This window comes from Amblyraja radiata, chromosome 17 (assembly GCF_010909765.2).
Source record: "Amblyraja radiata isolate CabotCenter1 chromosome 17, sAmbRad1.1.pri, whole genome shotgun sequence".
Lineage (NCBI taxonomy): Eukaryota > Metazoa > Chordata > Chondrichthyes > Rajiformes > Rajidae > Amblyraja > Amblyraja radiata.
In genome coordinates, this window is record NC_045972.1 from 37424758 (window position 1) to 37440003 (window position 15246).

Sequence of the window (15246 nt, forward strand, 5' to 3'; positions counted from 1 at the left end):
CACAAAGGGTGATGGATACATGGATCGAGCCTCCAGAGGTGATGAGACAGCTACAATAACAGCACTTAAAATCATTTCGAAAGGTTCATGTATGGAAAGGTTCATAGGGATACGGACCAAATACAAGTAAATGGGACCAGGCATCATAGTCATAGTGGATGAGTTGGACCAAAGGTTCTGTTTCTCTTCTGTATTACTCTATGAATCTATGAATAAATTATATCAGAATAATGATCGTTGAGGTGGCCCTTTCTGCCAAGTGCTTTATGGAAGAGCGAACTGAGCAAAATAGTCAAAACCCTGATGAACACTGGCCAGTTTCGATGTGTTTTTCCTGTATGTTCTCAAAATCTGTCCTTCTTCTTGCGTATGGGGTGCACAGCCTAAAGTTGTAGGACAACTTGAAAATCTGTCCTAAATGCCTTTCACGTCGACATTACCCAGTACCACAGTTCAAATAGGTTCCGTCCCAAGCAATGGAAATCTTCCTTATCATCGGAGGTGGGGAAGATGCTGGAGTCAATTATAAAAGATGAAATAGCGGCACATTTGGAGAGCAATAACAGGATCGGTCCCAGTCAGCATGGATTTACGAAGGGGAAATCACGCTTGACTCATCTTCTGAAATTTTTTGAGGGTGTAACCAGGAAGAGGGAGGGAGGGAGAGCCTGTGGATGTAGTATACCTGGACTATCAGAAAGCCTTTGATAAGGTCCCACATAGGAGATTAGTAGGCAAAATTAGAGCACATGGTATTGGGGGTATGGATAGAAAATTGGTTGGCAGACTGGAAACAAAGAGTAGGGATTAATGGGTCCCTTTGAGAATGGCAGGCAATGACTAATGGGGTACCGCAAGGCTCAGTGCTGGGACCGCAGCTATTTACAATATACATTAATGATTTAGGTGAAGGGATTAAAAGTAACATTAGCAAATTTGCAGATGACACAAACCTGGGTGGCAGTGTGAACTGTGAGGAGGATGCTATGAGGATGCAGGGTGACTTGGACAGGTTGGGTGAGTAGATGCATGGCAGATGCAGTTTAATGTGGATAAATGTGAGGTTATCCTTTTTGGTGGCAAGAACAGGAAGCAGATTATTATCCGAATGGTGTCAAGTTAGGAAAAGGGGAAGTACAACAAGATCTGGGTGTCCTTGTTCATCAGTCACTGAAAGTAAGCATGCAGGTACAGCAGACAGTGAAGAAAGCGAATGGCATGTTGGCCTTCATAACCAGAGTAGTTGAGTAAAGGAGCAAAGAGGTCCTTCTGCAGTTGTACAGGGCCCTGGTGTGACCACACCTGGACTATTGTGTGTAGTTTTGGTCTCAATTTGAGGAAGGACATTCTTGCTATTGAGAGAGTGCAGTGTAGGTTTACAAGGTTAATTCCCGGGATGGCGGCACAGTCATATGTTGAAAGAATGGAACGACTGGGCTTGGATACACTGGAATTTAGGATGAGAGGGGATCTTATTGAAATATGTAAGATTATTTAGTGATTGGACACGCTAGAGGCAGGAAACATGTTCCCGATGTTAAGGGAGTCCAGAACCAGGGGCCACAGTTTAAGAATAAGGGGTAGGCCATTTAGAACAGAGATGAGGAAAAACCTTTTTACGTAGAGTTGTGATCAGTGGAATTCTCTGCCTCAGAAGGCAGTGGAGGCCAATTCTCCGGATGCTTTCAAGAGAGAGTTAGGTAGAGATTTTAAAGATAGTGGAGTTAAGGGATATGGGGGGAAGGCAGGAACGGGTTACTGATTGTGGATGATCAGCCATGATAACAGTGAATGGCGTTGCTGGCTCGAAGGGCTGAATGGCCTACTCCTGCACCTATTGTCAATTGTCTATTGTTATCGGTAGTCCTACTTGCATGCAACAATTTAATAAAACCATTATTTTATTCTGATCATACTCCAGTGTGAGCAACAACAGAATCTCCCCAACTGGCGTCCTGTACCTGGTGGAATCTCTCAATACATGCAAGAATGTGGTGGAGGTTGAAGTGAGGTGAGCAGATCTGTTCGTCTTCACTCTGATGTCTATGATTCCTATTTATAGGAGTTGGCAACGAGCGTATTGTTTGTTTGGGATGAATATGCAGTTGTACAGAACATGATTTCTGGGATCATGAGTGTCGTCACTCAATAGGTGAGCTGGCCATTTTGGTTTGTTAAATTCTGAATATATGCAGAATTGGCCAAATGGAAGAAATGGAGAAAGGCAGATGTACAACGGGCAGATTACAATGTGGGTGAATGTCAGGTGAAGCACAATGGAACACTTGTTGAATGACTTGTGAATGATATGGATAGACATCCAACAGTGAGGGGTAAAGCATGAATTAATAGAGTTGCAGCATGTATGTCATAATCAAGGGGTAGCTTCCTCTATATAGAATAATGTTACCCCCCCTCAGGAATACGGTCAAACATGATCATTCACTGGCCTCATTCCTCCACTAGTAAGAAGGAAGAGGAGCTGGGAATTAATGTTCATTATCTGAAAGCATCATGTTGTTTTGGAAAGGTACGGAAAAGATTTACCAGGATGTTACCTGGACTCGCAGGATTCAGTTATAGGGAGAGGTTGGATAGTTGGGGATTTATTTAGGACATGAGAGGCTGAGGGGTGACTTATTGAAATGTACAATATCATGAAGGACATCGATAAAGTGTATGCTCGTATTTTTTCCCCAGAGTTGAGGATTCTAAAACCAAAGGGCGTAGGCTTAAGGGGCAACTTTATCATTCAGCGGGTTGTCCATATCCGGTGACCCGCCAGAAGAAGTTAAAGAACCGGGTATGATTACCGAATCTCAGAAGCTATCTAGACAGATATATGGATAGGAAGGGTTTAGAGGGATATGGGTCGCATGCAAGCAAATGGGACGAGCCCAGAATGTAAACATGGTTTGCATGGACCAAGTTGGGCCAAAGGGTCTGTTTCAGTTCTGTATAACTCCGTGACTAAAGCAGGCAAAGTACTTTGATGCATCTGTAAAAGGAAATGTGTGGCATCAAAATTGGTCCAGAGGCAGGTTACACGGTCTGAAGAAACATAGAAACATAGAAAATAGGTGCAGGAGTAGGCCATTCGGCCCTTCGAGCCTGCACCGCCATTCAATATGATCATGGCTGATCATCCAACTCAGAGATTAAGTTGCGACAAAATCTTCAAGTCAGGAAAGTCAGAGGCATTTTGAACAAGCTTACTCCAGAGAAGTTTGACAAGCGATGCCTTGAACTCCTCAATGTGGGTGTAGACTCAAAACTGGTCCTAAAAGGGATCATTTTACTGATAGTAGTTCAAACGACTTCACTAGAGAACTGTTTGTCGTTCACTAAAGTGACGCTCACATTGGAAGAATGTCTAAAATGAAAGAATCAAATGTTGACAATGGATGCAATGATAGTGAAGACATGTTGTGCTCTGTTTCTGTAATGGATTTGTGAAACTATTCAGCTTTGTTACAGTTTTAGAAAGTTTGATTCATTTAAAGAATGTTTTTGCTACAACTGTGACCCTGTTTGCTTAAAGGAAATCCAAAGGCAAGTCCATCACCCTCCTCCCACTCTAGCATGAAAGAGTCCATATTCTTGCTCTTGTAGAACAAGCCAAAATGTCCTTGACAGATTACTTATTTCTTTAATATGTGGAAATTCTGATCGTTTGTGGGGGAGAATTGGGTCAGTAGCTTTGCTGCAGTTTGTATTTCCTATTCCTACTCATTAAATTTCCCTGCTGGCATTGGGTTTGCTGGATTAAACATAGCAAGCAATTTGTTTTCAAGATGGAGCTTATGCCACAGACAATCAAATAATTTATTTGATCATTAAAATGCACATTTCTTTTCACAACAATTTGAAGTATGAATTCCATTCATTGAGTTAATATTTGGATTATCTACATTCTGTCCACAAGGTGCATCGATTAAATTGCTTTATTTTAGTTTACTACAGAGATATAGTGCGGAAACAGGCCCTTCGGCCCATCAAGTGCGTGCCGGCCAGCAATCTCCTCATACTTAAAAACTATCCTGCATACTTGGGACAATGTTATGATTTGACCAAAGCCAATTAACCTACAAATCTGCATGTCTTTGGAGTGTGGGAGGAAACTGGAGAAAACCCACATGATCACAGAGGGAACATACAAACTCAGTACAGGCAGCACCCCTAGTCAGTATCAACCCCGAGTATCTGGCTCTTTAGGGCAGTAACTATATTGCTGCGCTACTGTGCCGCCTCATTGATTGATTAGTAGTGACCTAACCAAATGCAGCATGATCCTGAGGTTGTGAGTTGAATCTTTTTAGATTCATAAAGAAAAACAACTACTTTCCCAATACCCGGCAAAGGCAACACATCTAACCACATTCTCAACCCTTCCTATGGCGACACCGTTGCTGTTCCAAGCTCAGCCCGAGGCAGATATTAAAAGATAGTCAGAGGAAAATGTATAAGAATACGCTCACAACATCTTTGGAAAAAGTGCAATGTTCTCACTGACTTGTGAAAATCTCTGACCCACGACTGTTCATCTGGAGTAATAGCATCTGGAGACCCATTGTAAGCAGTGGGAGGAGTGTACGCCACCTTAAACGACCCACTACCTTTGTTTAAGGTCATAAGGAATAGGAGTAGAATTAGGCCATTCGGCCTATCGAGTCTACTCTGCCATTCAATCATGGCTGATATATCTCATCCTCCTAACCCCATTCTCCTGCCTTTTCCCCATAACCTCTGACACCTGTACCAATCAAGAATGTATCTATTTCTGCCTTAAAAATATCCACTGACAAAAGGCCTCTACAGCCTTCTGTGGCAAAGAATTCCACACATTCATCACCCTCTGAATAAAGAAATGTCTCCTCCTCCCCAGAAGAGAACGTCCTTTAATTCTGAGGCTATGACCTCTAGTCCTAGACTCTCCCGTAAGTTTTGGCGCAATTGAATTCTGCGGGGGGAAAAATCTTCCCCAGAAACATGTCTCCTATCATGAGCTGTGCTTTATTATGGTTTTCTAGACACTCACTTAGCAACTTTCAAATAGCTAGGTGGGCTAAAGGGCATGTTGAGACACTGTATCTCTAAACTAAACAAAATGAATTGTGAGGGTGCGGAGAGTGAGTTAGAACTCCATCCACAATCTGCCATTTAGTGTTAATATAACTGTATAAAAGACTGAGCAGGCAATTGTTGGATGCTACAGGGATCTTGGCTGTACCTGCTTGACTTCAAATAACTTGGTAAAAATTACTAATGTGAATGACATTTATTTCATATCTTCATTTGCTTCTGTAGCTTGGCGTTAAATGGAAAATCTTTTATAAAATTTGCAACGAGGTGCGAAAAGAAGGTGTGCAGGTGAATGAGCATGTTATTACTTTTAGCACATAGCAACGTTAACGTTGGCTTGCTGTTGTGTGACGAAGCTGGAAATTTCAACTGTCACAGCAGCCCACAATTATTCATTGTCACAGACCCAATATGTCGGCTAGGCTACACGTTCATAACAAGAGATCATATTTATTGGGTTGAAACTGGGCAATTTCTAAAAACACTTGCAAAATTACACCACCAAAGGTCACAAGGTAGTTACAGTCCTCCAGAACTTGTGAATCCGTTCCGCCGGGGAAAATACGCCCACAGGAATATTTTGATAATGATAGTACTTTAAATCTGGAAAGTTACATTTAATTCCAATTCATCTACTGATTTTTATGATTAATAAGAAGTAGTTTCCTTACTTATTTCCATCAGTAGGGGCAATGTTTCTATAAGGGAATGAAAATATTAGCTATTAGTCATTTCACTATATCCATCTATACGTGTTTATTAATTTTTCCTAAGGCACTTGAATTTCCATTTGTCATATTGGTTTTAACACTCTTCTTCCCTACCTTCCATTCCTATTGGTTTTTTATTACAGTTCTTTATTCTGCTTAATTTCCTTTCTAACTTGATTCGCAGTTACAAATCTGTAGTATGAAACTCCTACAAAGAGTTGAAGAGAGAAGAGTCTTTAACCACCATGGGAACAGAACAATTACATTTTTTTCTTGCTGCAGCTTTACAGGCACATAACACAACGACACAACAAATAAATATAGAATCAACAATAATACAATAAATTATCAGATGTGTTGGGTAACCAGACCATAATAATGCAAGCCGAAGTATGTTGCGCAATGTATAAAAGGCATGTTGCAGTTTGTCGTTGAGGTAGGGTTGTGGTTAGGGGGGGTGTAGTCAGTGATGGTTGATGAGAAGGAGCTGTTCTTGAAATGGGCATGTCATGTTTCTCGGGCTCTTGTACCTTCTTCTCGATGATAGTAGTGAGATGAGAGCGTGGCCAGGATGTGAATTAATTTTCTGTCATATAAACAGAAAATCTTGACTTTCTGAACACATCAGGCAGCACCAGTGTGAAGCGAAATAAACAACAGAATTGACATTTCTGGGTCGAAGAAAAGTTATTGACCTGAAATATTTATTCTGATGTTCTTTCCACAGACATTTCTTGACATGCTGTGTGTTTCCAGCACATTGTGCTCAAGATTTCCAGTTTTCAGCATCTGCAGTTTGTTGATTTTCAACTATTTTTCTCTGTTGCCATGTTTGTATAGCGTGAAGGAATGCAACTTGAAAGGGAAAGACCTGCTGAAATTCTTCTCCGTTGTTGGACAGTGCACCCATTTGACAGAGCTAAAGTGAGTACTTCTCCTGAGATCTTATCCTAATTGTTCTGCAATATATAATTTTGAGTGAACTCAATTCTCATTCAAAGAGAGCAGTCTCCAAAGGAGAGCAAATCTGTCAGGTTTAGGTTTATTATTTTTACATAGAAACATAGATAATACTAGACCAAGTGCAGACCCGTTGGGTCTGTTCCCCCAACGTGCGGTTGTGGGGGGGGGAGGCGGCATGCAGCGTCACACAGCGTCACACACACTAACTATCTCTCCCCCCCCCCCCCGCACTCACGCTAATTACCCCCCTTGATATTATATTAATATTATTAATTTGCTCCTTTTACCCCATAACCACCCTATCTACTGACGCATAGCCCCCAACTTGCAGTGACATCTAGAGAGGGGGGGGAGGGGGGGGGGGGGTAGAGAGTGAGGGCAGAGAGAGAAGGGGCAGAGACACAGAGAGAGGGGTAAGAGGGAGAGGGGTGGCGAGGAGGAGAAGAGGGAGGGTGGGTGAGAGGGGAAAGGTAGGGGTGGAGGGGAGGAGAGAGAGAGGGTGAGAGTGAGGGGGAGAGATGAGGGGGGGGGGAGAGGTGGGGAGCAGGGAGGGAAGGGGGTAGGGGTGTGTGGAGGGGAGGGGGGTTTAGGGGAGGGACGGTGGGGGAGGGGAGGAGTGGGAGAAAAAGAGAGGGGGGGAGAGGAGAGGGGGGGTTGAGGACAGGGGGAAGAGGAGAGGGGGAGAGGAGAGGGGGGGAGAGGAGAGGGGGGAGTGAGGGGGTGTGCTGAGAGGGGGGTGTGCTGAGAGGGGGGTGAGGTGAGGTGAGGGGAGGGGGAGAGCTGGGGAGCAGGGAGGGGAGATGGTGGAGGTAAGGGGGTAGGGGTGTGTGGATGGGAGGGGAGTTTAGGGGAGGGACGGTGGGGGAGGGGGAGAAAAAGGGGGGAGTGGAGAGGAGGGGGGGGGAGAGGAGAGGAGGGGGGAGAGGAGAGGGGGGGGAGAGGAGAGGGGGGGGGGAGAGGAGAGGTGGGGGGAGAGGAGAGATGGGGGGAGAGAGGAGAGGGGGGGGGGGAGAGAGAGTGCCTTTTTATTTCAACCCAAACCCCCCAAACAACCATTTGCAGGCAGTGCTTTTTTACTTTAACCATATTTTCATTTTCAAACCACATTAAGGGTACTTACTCACAGTTGTGTGAACATGTGTTCAGTGTTATTCACAGCTCAGAGAAACGTGACCCTCTGCCTTCCTCCAGCTTGCAGACTAATTGAGGCACACCGCTTCCTGGTTTTATAGTCTATCCCCCCCTGCCGCCAGCGGGGGCAGCAGAGAGAATGGAGAATTTTGTAAAATCATTAATATCTCTGTCATTTTTCATCGACTGGAAAAATCCTTGGCACACATGCGGCGGAGGGGGGCTCTGAGCGAGGTGGCCAAAAATGACGGCCGTAGGTGGCGGCGTTCTCTCGGAAATCGCAGCACAGATGGCCAAAACCAGTCAAGAACAGACTTTTAGTAATATAGATAGATGTGCTGGAGTAGCCCATTTGAGCCAACATTGCCATTCAATATGATCATGGCACATATGTACTGAGGTACAGTGAAAAGGTTTGCTTTGTATGCTATCCAATTAGATCAGTAACGCACCGTAGAAAGGATTTTATCGGGCTGCATTACAGCTTGGTTTGGGAACAGCTCCATTCAAGACTGCAAGAAAATGCAGAGAGTTGTAGACGCAGCCCAGACCATCACACATCACTTCCAACCTCTCTTCCATGGACTCGATTTACACCTCACATTGCCACGGCAACGCAACACTAAACAAAGTCAAGTGAGAACTGCAGAGTCTCTCACAGGCTCCCACTTACAGATCACCACTTGCTGGGAGGTCGATTACAAGCAAATTTATTAGCCAAGTATATAAGTAGAACATACAAAGAATTTGATTTGCCATTTTCAGTCATACCAAGAAAAAGCAACAAGACACACAACTACATAACATTTTACATAAACATCCACCTGTGATAGAAGGCGATAGAGTCTTATCTTCATCCCTCCTTTTCTCCCGCTGTTGGAGCAATCGAACCATCCCCAGTCGGGCAATCGAAGCTCGCGCAGCCTGCGATCGAAGCTCCCGCGATCAGGGCGGTTGAAGCTCCCAAAGTCGGTCCTTAACCAAGGCGCCGCAAGCTCCACGATGTTAAGTCCGCAGGCTCCCACGTTGGAGCTCCCAAGGTCAATCCCAAGAGGCTGCCAGCTCCACGATGTTAGGCCGCTGTGCAGACTGAGATACGACAAGGAAAAAGTTGCATCTCCGTTGAGGAAAGAGATTAAAACCCCCCACATAATACAAAACTAAAGATACTCTAAAACATACATTTAACAAGAGACTAAAAACAAGAGAAGACAGACTGTTGGTGAGCCTGCTATCATATGGCCACCGATGAGAAGAACTTTTTTCACACAGAGTGTGGTGAATCTCTGGAACTACCTGCCACAGAGGGTAGTCGAGGCCAGTTCATTGGCTATATTTAAGAGGGAGTTAGATGTGGCCCTTGTGGCTAAGGGGATCAGAGGGTATGGAGAGAAGGCAGGTACGGGATACTGAGTTGGATGATCAGCCATGATCATATTGAATGGCGGTGCAGGCTCGAAGGGCCGAATGACCTACTCCTGCACCTAATTTCTATGTTTCTATGGCGCCACCTGGTGGTTATGCAGAAAACAAATGAGTCGAGGAAGATCTTTAGTTCCCGGTTACAGTTGAATGATCATCACGGTGTTTCTGTACCACCTTTCTCAAGAGTTTCTATTAACAACACCAGCTGTCATTTATATTGCTCCAGTAATATATTTAATAAGCCTCCTCGGGTGCATTATCAGAAAATCTGGGCCAGAAAGGAAGGTTTGTACGAGTGGCTTAAAGAAGCAAGAAGGTTGGAGACCTAGAAATTCTATTCATTTCTTTTGGGTGCTGTGTTAAGGAGTTTTACCAAAATACCAATTACATGGACCTTTAGATTTTAATTCTGAATCCCCCCATCGCGGAGCTGGGGCTCCGGGGTCTGGCCGCGGCCGTGCCGGTTGGAGTTCCGACCCCGGCGAACTTGATCCCTGGCTTCGCGGCGCTCCAAATCCAGCGCCGCCCGCGGCCGGACGCCCGCAGCCCCAGCTCCACGATGTTGGGAGTCGGCGGCCACAGCGCTCCGGAGCTTACCGCACGGCGACCCGGGAAGGCAATGCCCGCTCCCAGCTGGTATCCCAGCGCTGTGGAGCTGGGGCTGCGGGCGTCCGGCCGCGGGCGGCGCTGGATTTGGAGCGCCACGGAGCCAGGGATTTAGTTCGCCGGGGTCGGAGCTCCAACCGGCGCGGCCTGAGGGCTACGAGTGCCCCGGTCTCCGGTCTCCGGGGAGGAGGCAGCCGCTCCAGACTTTCCAAACCGCCCGCGCTACCTCCCTCACCGAGTAACTGCCGGGATCGAGGCGCAAACTCGCGACCTTGCGGCCAGGAGCCGAGCACTCTACCACTGAGCCACCCGGTCCCCTGTAATGTTTTATGTAAAAAACGTTAAAATCTACGCTAAAAATCTTCCATTCCGAAATCCGAAAAATTCCGAAATCAGAGAAGTGTCTGGTCCCAAGGCTTTCAGATAAAAGGTTGTGTACCTGTACAAGGATTCGACCTGACCTGGTGGGGAATCCAAAGTGTCTGCCTTCTTCCAGATAGCTTCTTGTTCAGCGATGATCCCCACAATCCACCCGCTAGTTACTAATGTCCTGAGGCTTTTGGAATGTTTCCCTGGCCACAAGGCAGCCCCAATAACCCTGGACTGCGCTGACCACTTCCCCAGCTTGATCTATTCCTCCCCATCAATCCAAGCTTGATCCTCTGCTCAATCCCCCTCCTCGCCACGAAACCCTGACCATGGATCAATCCTCAGTTGCCTCAACCCACATGTTGTCTTGAAATTGTCGAGCGGTGCTGGCTCGAAAGGCAGAATGGCTTCCTCTTGCACTTATTTTCTATGTATTTTCTATGAAATGGACACCCAGCTGAAACAGGGGAGGTGTGAATCTTGGAAACATTTAAGAAGGTAATTTGAACGAATAGGAATAATTCAGTTGCTATAGGTGGATGAACTAAAATGGGCAGAATTTTACAGGAAATTTGTGGGTTGGGTGCAGGTCCCACTGTGGTTGGCAGTTTTGCAGTAGGTGATCGATAGGAAAAGCTTATTCCATCGTTAGGGAAGGTTTAGTACATGGATAGGAAAGATTTTGAAGGAGTTGCATCAAATGGAGGCAAATAGGATGAGTTTATATAACCATCTTGAACAACTTGGGCCGAAGGGCCTGTGTCCTTGCTGTTTGACTCTAGTGCGAGTGCTGCAATAAATAGGGTTCTAGGACAATACACTGAAGCTTCATCCTGTCAAAGCCTTGCACTGGACCACAAAATGTATTCTTTCCAATGATGACTATGTTGACTTTTATTGTCTCTTGATCTGACATTGTGGGACGACAATAATTACCTTTGAGCTCTGTGGCAAAGCAGATTAATTCCTTATCACTGGAATGTCACGTTTTCTCCCTCCAATTTCTCATCTTGTTTGTGAATAAATAATTGACTCATGGTTGTCAGGTGAGAACACCCAGTTACCAGTTGGGTATCGGGCATTTTGGGGGGTTTGCAGGAGTACTGAGAAATAAGGAGACGGGGACTCACAGAATTGTTCTGCTGGGAGCAAGCATGGACATAGTGGACAGAATGGCCTCCTTCTGTGCATAGTTCTAGTTTGTAGAGATACAGCATAGAAACGGGTCTTTCGACCCACCGAGTCCATACCCACCGTCAATCCACATTCGCTTAAGTCCTGTGTTATCCCAAATTTCTCATCCACTCCTTACTCGCTGGGCATGATTTATAGCGGCCAATTAACCTACAAACCCTTATGTCTTGGGGATTTGGGAGGAACCCAGATGAAGAATGTGCAAACTCCACACAGGCAGCACTCAAGGTCAGGATTGAACCTGGGCCCCTGGTGCTTTGAGGCAGCAGCTCTACCAGCTGCACCACAGAAAACCACACCAAGCCAAGAGAAGTCACAGATGAAGTGTTAGATTTAATGCTGATATTTACCGTGTGATCTCCATTTTTTAAAATAAATAGTCAAAAATGCAAATCTCCCATTCATTGGGAAGGAATTCATTCCATCTCTTACCATTGGGATTGGGAAAACTAACGTGATGGGCAAGCTTCTGATCTTGTATCACCCATTCTGCATCCATTCAAAGTGAAAATTATCCCAATCAAGTGTTCCACACCTATCTCTGTCATGATATTTAATGCTTCATATATCTCAAACATAATCATTGCATCAATTCCATCCAAACTGAAAATCGTGAATTATTCTGTCTTTGGAATTTAGATATTACACCACCCGTGTACAGATTCCCAGGATTGAATATCTTCCTAGACAGTGCAATCAAACCTGCGCTCTTTGCAAGAAGTGTACCTCCTGTGGTGTGCACCATATTATTATGTTGCTATTGATATATATGTGTTTGCACAGTTGCAGCAAAGGTATCGTTGCTTCCTTTTGTAAGTTACCTTTGTAGCTGGTGGAGAGAATAATGAAAGTTGTGTTTTACACACAAGACAAAATGAAGCTGAATGGGTGGGCCAGTAATTGATGGGCCAAATGGCCTAATTCTACTATCCCTTGCAACCTTATGAACTTTTACTTTTTAATCACAGGCTCACCAGCAACGCAATGGGGGACGAAGACATGAGAAACTTAGTGGAGGTCGTGGGCAATCTCAGACACCTGGAGGAACTCGAGTGAGTGACATTCCAAGTAGCCCAGTACAAACTGCAAGGACTCAATCATATCAGTTCAGAAAATCATATCAGAAAACGGCACCATAACATGAAAATGGTGTCTAAACGGGCTCAGTCGACCATTTCAGTACACTTGCTAATCGAGAATACTGTACCAGACTGTATGTAACAAAATAATTTCACCCTGCGTTTGCACACGTGACTCCGTTGAACCTATGAATCAGTTAGAATGAACAAACTTTAAAACATAAACACTTCAAAACCCTCTAAACATTTAACTACAAATTAACAAGTCATTAGACATTTTAGAATCCTTGGAAAAAAAGTAAAGAATATTTAAAACGAATACTTCCCTTGTGCAGGTAATCTCCAGTGAGTTTGTAATGTAAGTGTTGGACAATTATTGCAGATTCATGTTTCGGTTCTTGAACTGTGAAAAGCATCCAGTGTTTTGTTGCATCCTGTGACATGTCCTTGTGTCATTGACAGCAGCTTCTAGCTTTCTGCACTTGCCTGAAGTTGCTGTCTGGTTTGTGAATACTGACCGTTTTTCTGCAAAATTGGTGTAGTGCATATGTTTATATGCAGCAAATAATGCCGATGGTGCCAAGTGCTGCAATTTCAGTTTGTTAGGCTAAATCTTATTATTAAGTAGAGATTGATTAAGTTCAAAGTGCAAACACAAGTAATCCACATAATTGCTAATCAATGCAAGTTCCTACTGCAACAAAAACGGAAATTGCTGGAAATAGTCATCAACTCAGGCTGGATCTGTGGAGAGACAAATAGAGCTAATGTCTGTCAAGGGAGTTAACAGAGAGATTGATGACTTTGCATCAGATCCTGACTCTTATAATGAAAAATAATTGATGAGAAATCAATTTTTTTTTCTCTCTCTCTAGATGCAGGCTGGCCTGATGAGTGTTTCCAGCAATTTTTGTATTTATTTCAGATTTGCATGAACTGCAGTTTTTTTTCTGTGTGTCAATAATAAACCTAAACCTAATGTGGCTCCATTTAGAAACCGGGAGGCATCGTGAGGACACAAGATAGTCAACTATCACCAGCCAATAATGCCATGCTTTCTGCTGCTTCTGTACAGGGACACAAAATGCTGGAGTAACACAGCGAGACTGGATAGTAGGAATGGGTGATGTTTCAAGACTCTTCTAAAGACTTTCAGATGTCACCCATTCCTTCTCTCCAGAGATGCTGCCTGCCCACTGAGTTACTCCAACATTTTGTGTCGATCTTCAGTGTAAACCAGCATCTGCAGTGCCTTCATACACAGTATTTGACGGGAATATGATGGCATTTCAGAGCTGGTACACACAGCGCTGATTGCAAAACAGTGTTATATCCACCCAAATAAAAGATCATGGCACACGGTTAAGTTTCAGGAACATGCCAGGGTTTCAGCTTGGTAATAGTTTAGTGTAGGATGTATAAAAGAGCCGTGAAACAGATTATTATGCTCCCCCTCATGTTGAATGCAGAATTTAGAACGTTACTGTTTGTTTTCCAGTCTGCAGAAAAATGGGATATCTCTCACTGCTGTAGAAAACCTTTTTGTGGCACTGAAATATTCTCCTAGAACACTAACAGTGAGGTAAGTGCGTTGTTGCCTTGAGGAAAGGAGGAGTGTTAGCGGTCTTCCTTAGTTACGCTCTTTCTACCACAAACTCTGGTGACTGCCCCGGCTGATCAAGTTTCCAGCCTCCCATCACCCCTCTTCCCAACACCGATAAGGCCTCCAGCCAACAATCTTAATTCCCCCAGCCTCAGTTGTCTGAATCTAGCTCCAGTCCTGAACAACGTGTTATTTTATTGAGCCACAGTACGGACAGTACAGGGAGAAGTACAGGACAGGGAGAAGTACAGTACAGGCAGGACTATGATTTAGAATGGACCACGGCTTAGGACATCAGTGAGCTTTGCAATGATAGACCAATGACTGAAGCAGTCAACGGCAGACTCTCCAAGATCCATATTAGTGCACCTAGTCCCTCACACACCAAATTCCTGGCTGCACACTTTGTGACCAGATATCTTTGACTCCATCGTGGGAGTTATCCAGCCAATTAATTTGACCCTTTTAGACACCAGCACATTCAACATTTCAAGACTGGAATATTGAAAGCCCTCGATTCTTCCCAACAAGATTTGTTCTCATCAGATTAAGTTGAAATGCAGATGCTAGCAGTGTTGATCCTGGTTTCTGTTTCAGGTTTGAAGAACAGTGGATACATGGTGCCGATGCTGTTAATCTTGTCATGAAATGTGTCCAAACCCAGCTGAACACTGCAGAAGTTAGGTCAGAACCGAATGCTTGATTCTTTTTCTGATGGAGATTTTAGACCATCGTTAATAAACTATATATTTGGCTATTCTTGGTTGTCATGGGTAATAGATCAACCATGTTTGAATGGTGGAGTAGATTCGATGGGCTGAATGCTCCTACGTCTTGTGGTCTATGGTCTTAATGTAAGCAATGCTGGAAAGTATTTAAATCTAACAAAAATGAACACAACTAAGTTCTGGTGCCTAACTGGTCCCCCCTGCAATTTCAGTTGATTCCAGTGATGCCAAAGAGTGTACAATTAGGTTGGGTTTAACTTGACCATGTGCATACACAGGCAGAAATGGCAAGCGAGAGCGAATATGGTGCTCATACGATCCCGGGAGTATTTTGATTAGACCCTCCCCACTACCTC

At 44.4% G+C, this 15246-nt stretch overlaps 1 protein-coding gene across 1 annotated transcript in view; it reads left to right on the plus strand.

Annotated features, from left to right (window-relative positions):
* The window catches only part of nlrc5 (NLR family CARD domain containing 5), a 116332-nt gene that overhangs the window by 66214 nt on the left and 34872 nt on the right, over positions 1 to 15246 (plus strand). The window contains exons 30-35 of the mRNA XM_033036468.1: positions 1922 to 2011; positions 5308 to 5370; positions 6633 to 6716; positions 12449 to 12532; positions 14058 to 14141; positions 14760 to 14846. Coding sequence (XP_032892359.1) covers positions 1922 to 2011; positions 5308 to 5370; positions 6633 to 6716; positions 12449 to 12532; positions 14058 to 14141; positions 14760 to 14846 — 492 coding nt within the window. The remainder of the gene's footprint in view (positions 1 to 1921; positions 2012 to 5307; positions 5371 to 6632; positions 6717 to 12448; positions 12533 to 14057; positions 14142 to 14759; positions 14847 to 15246) is intronic.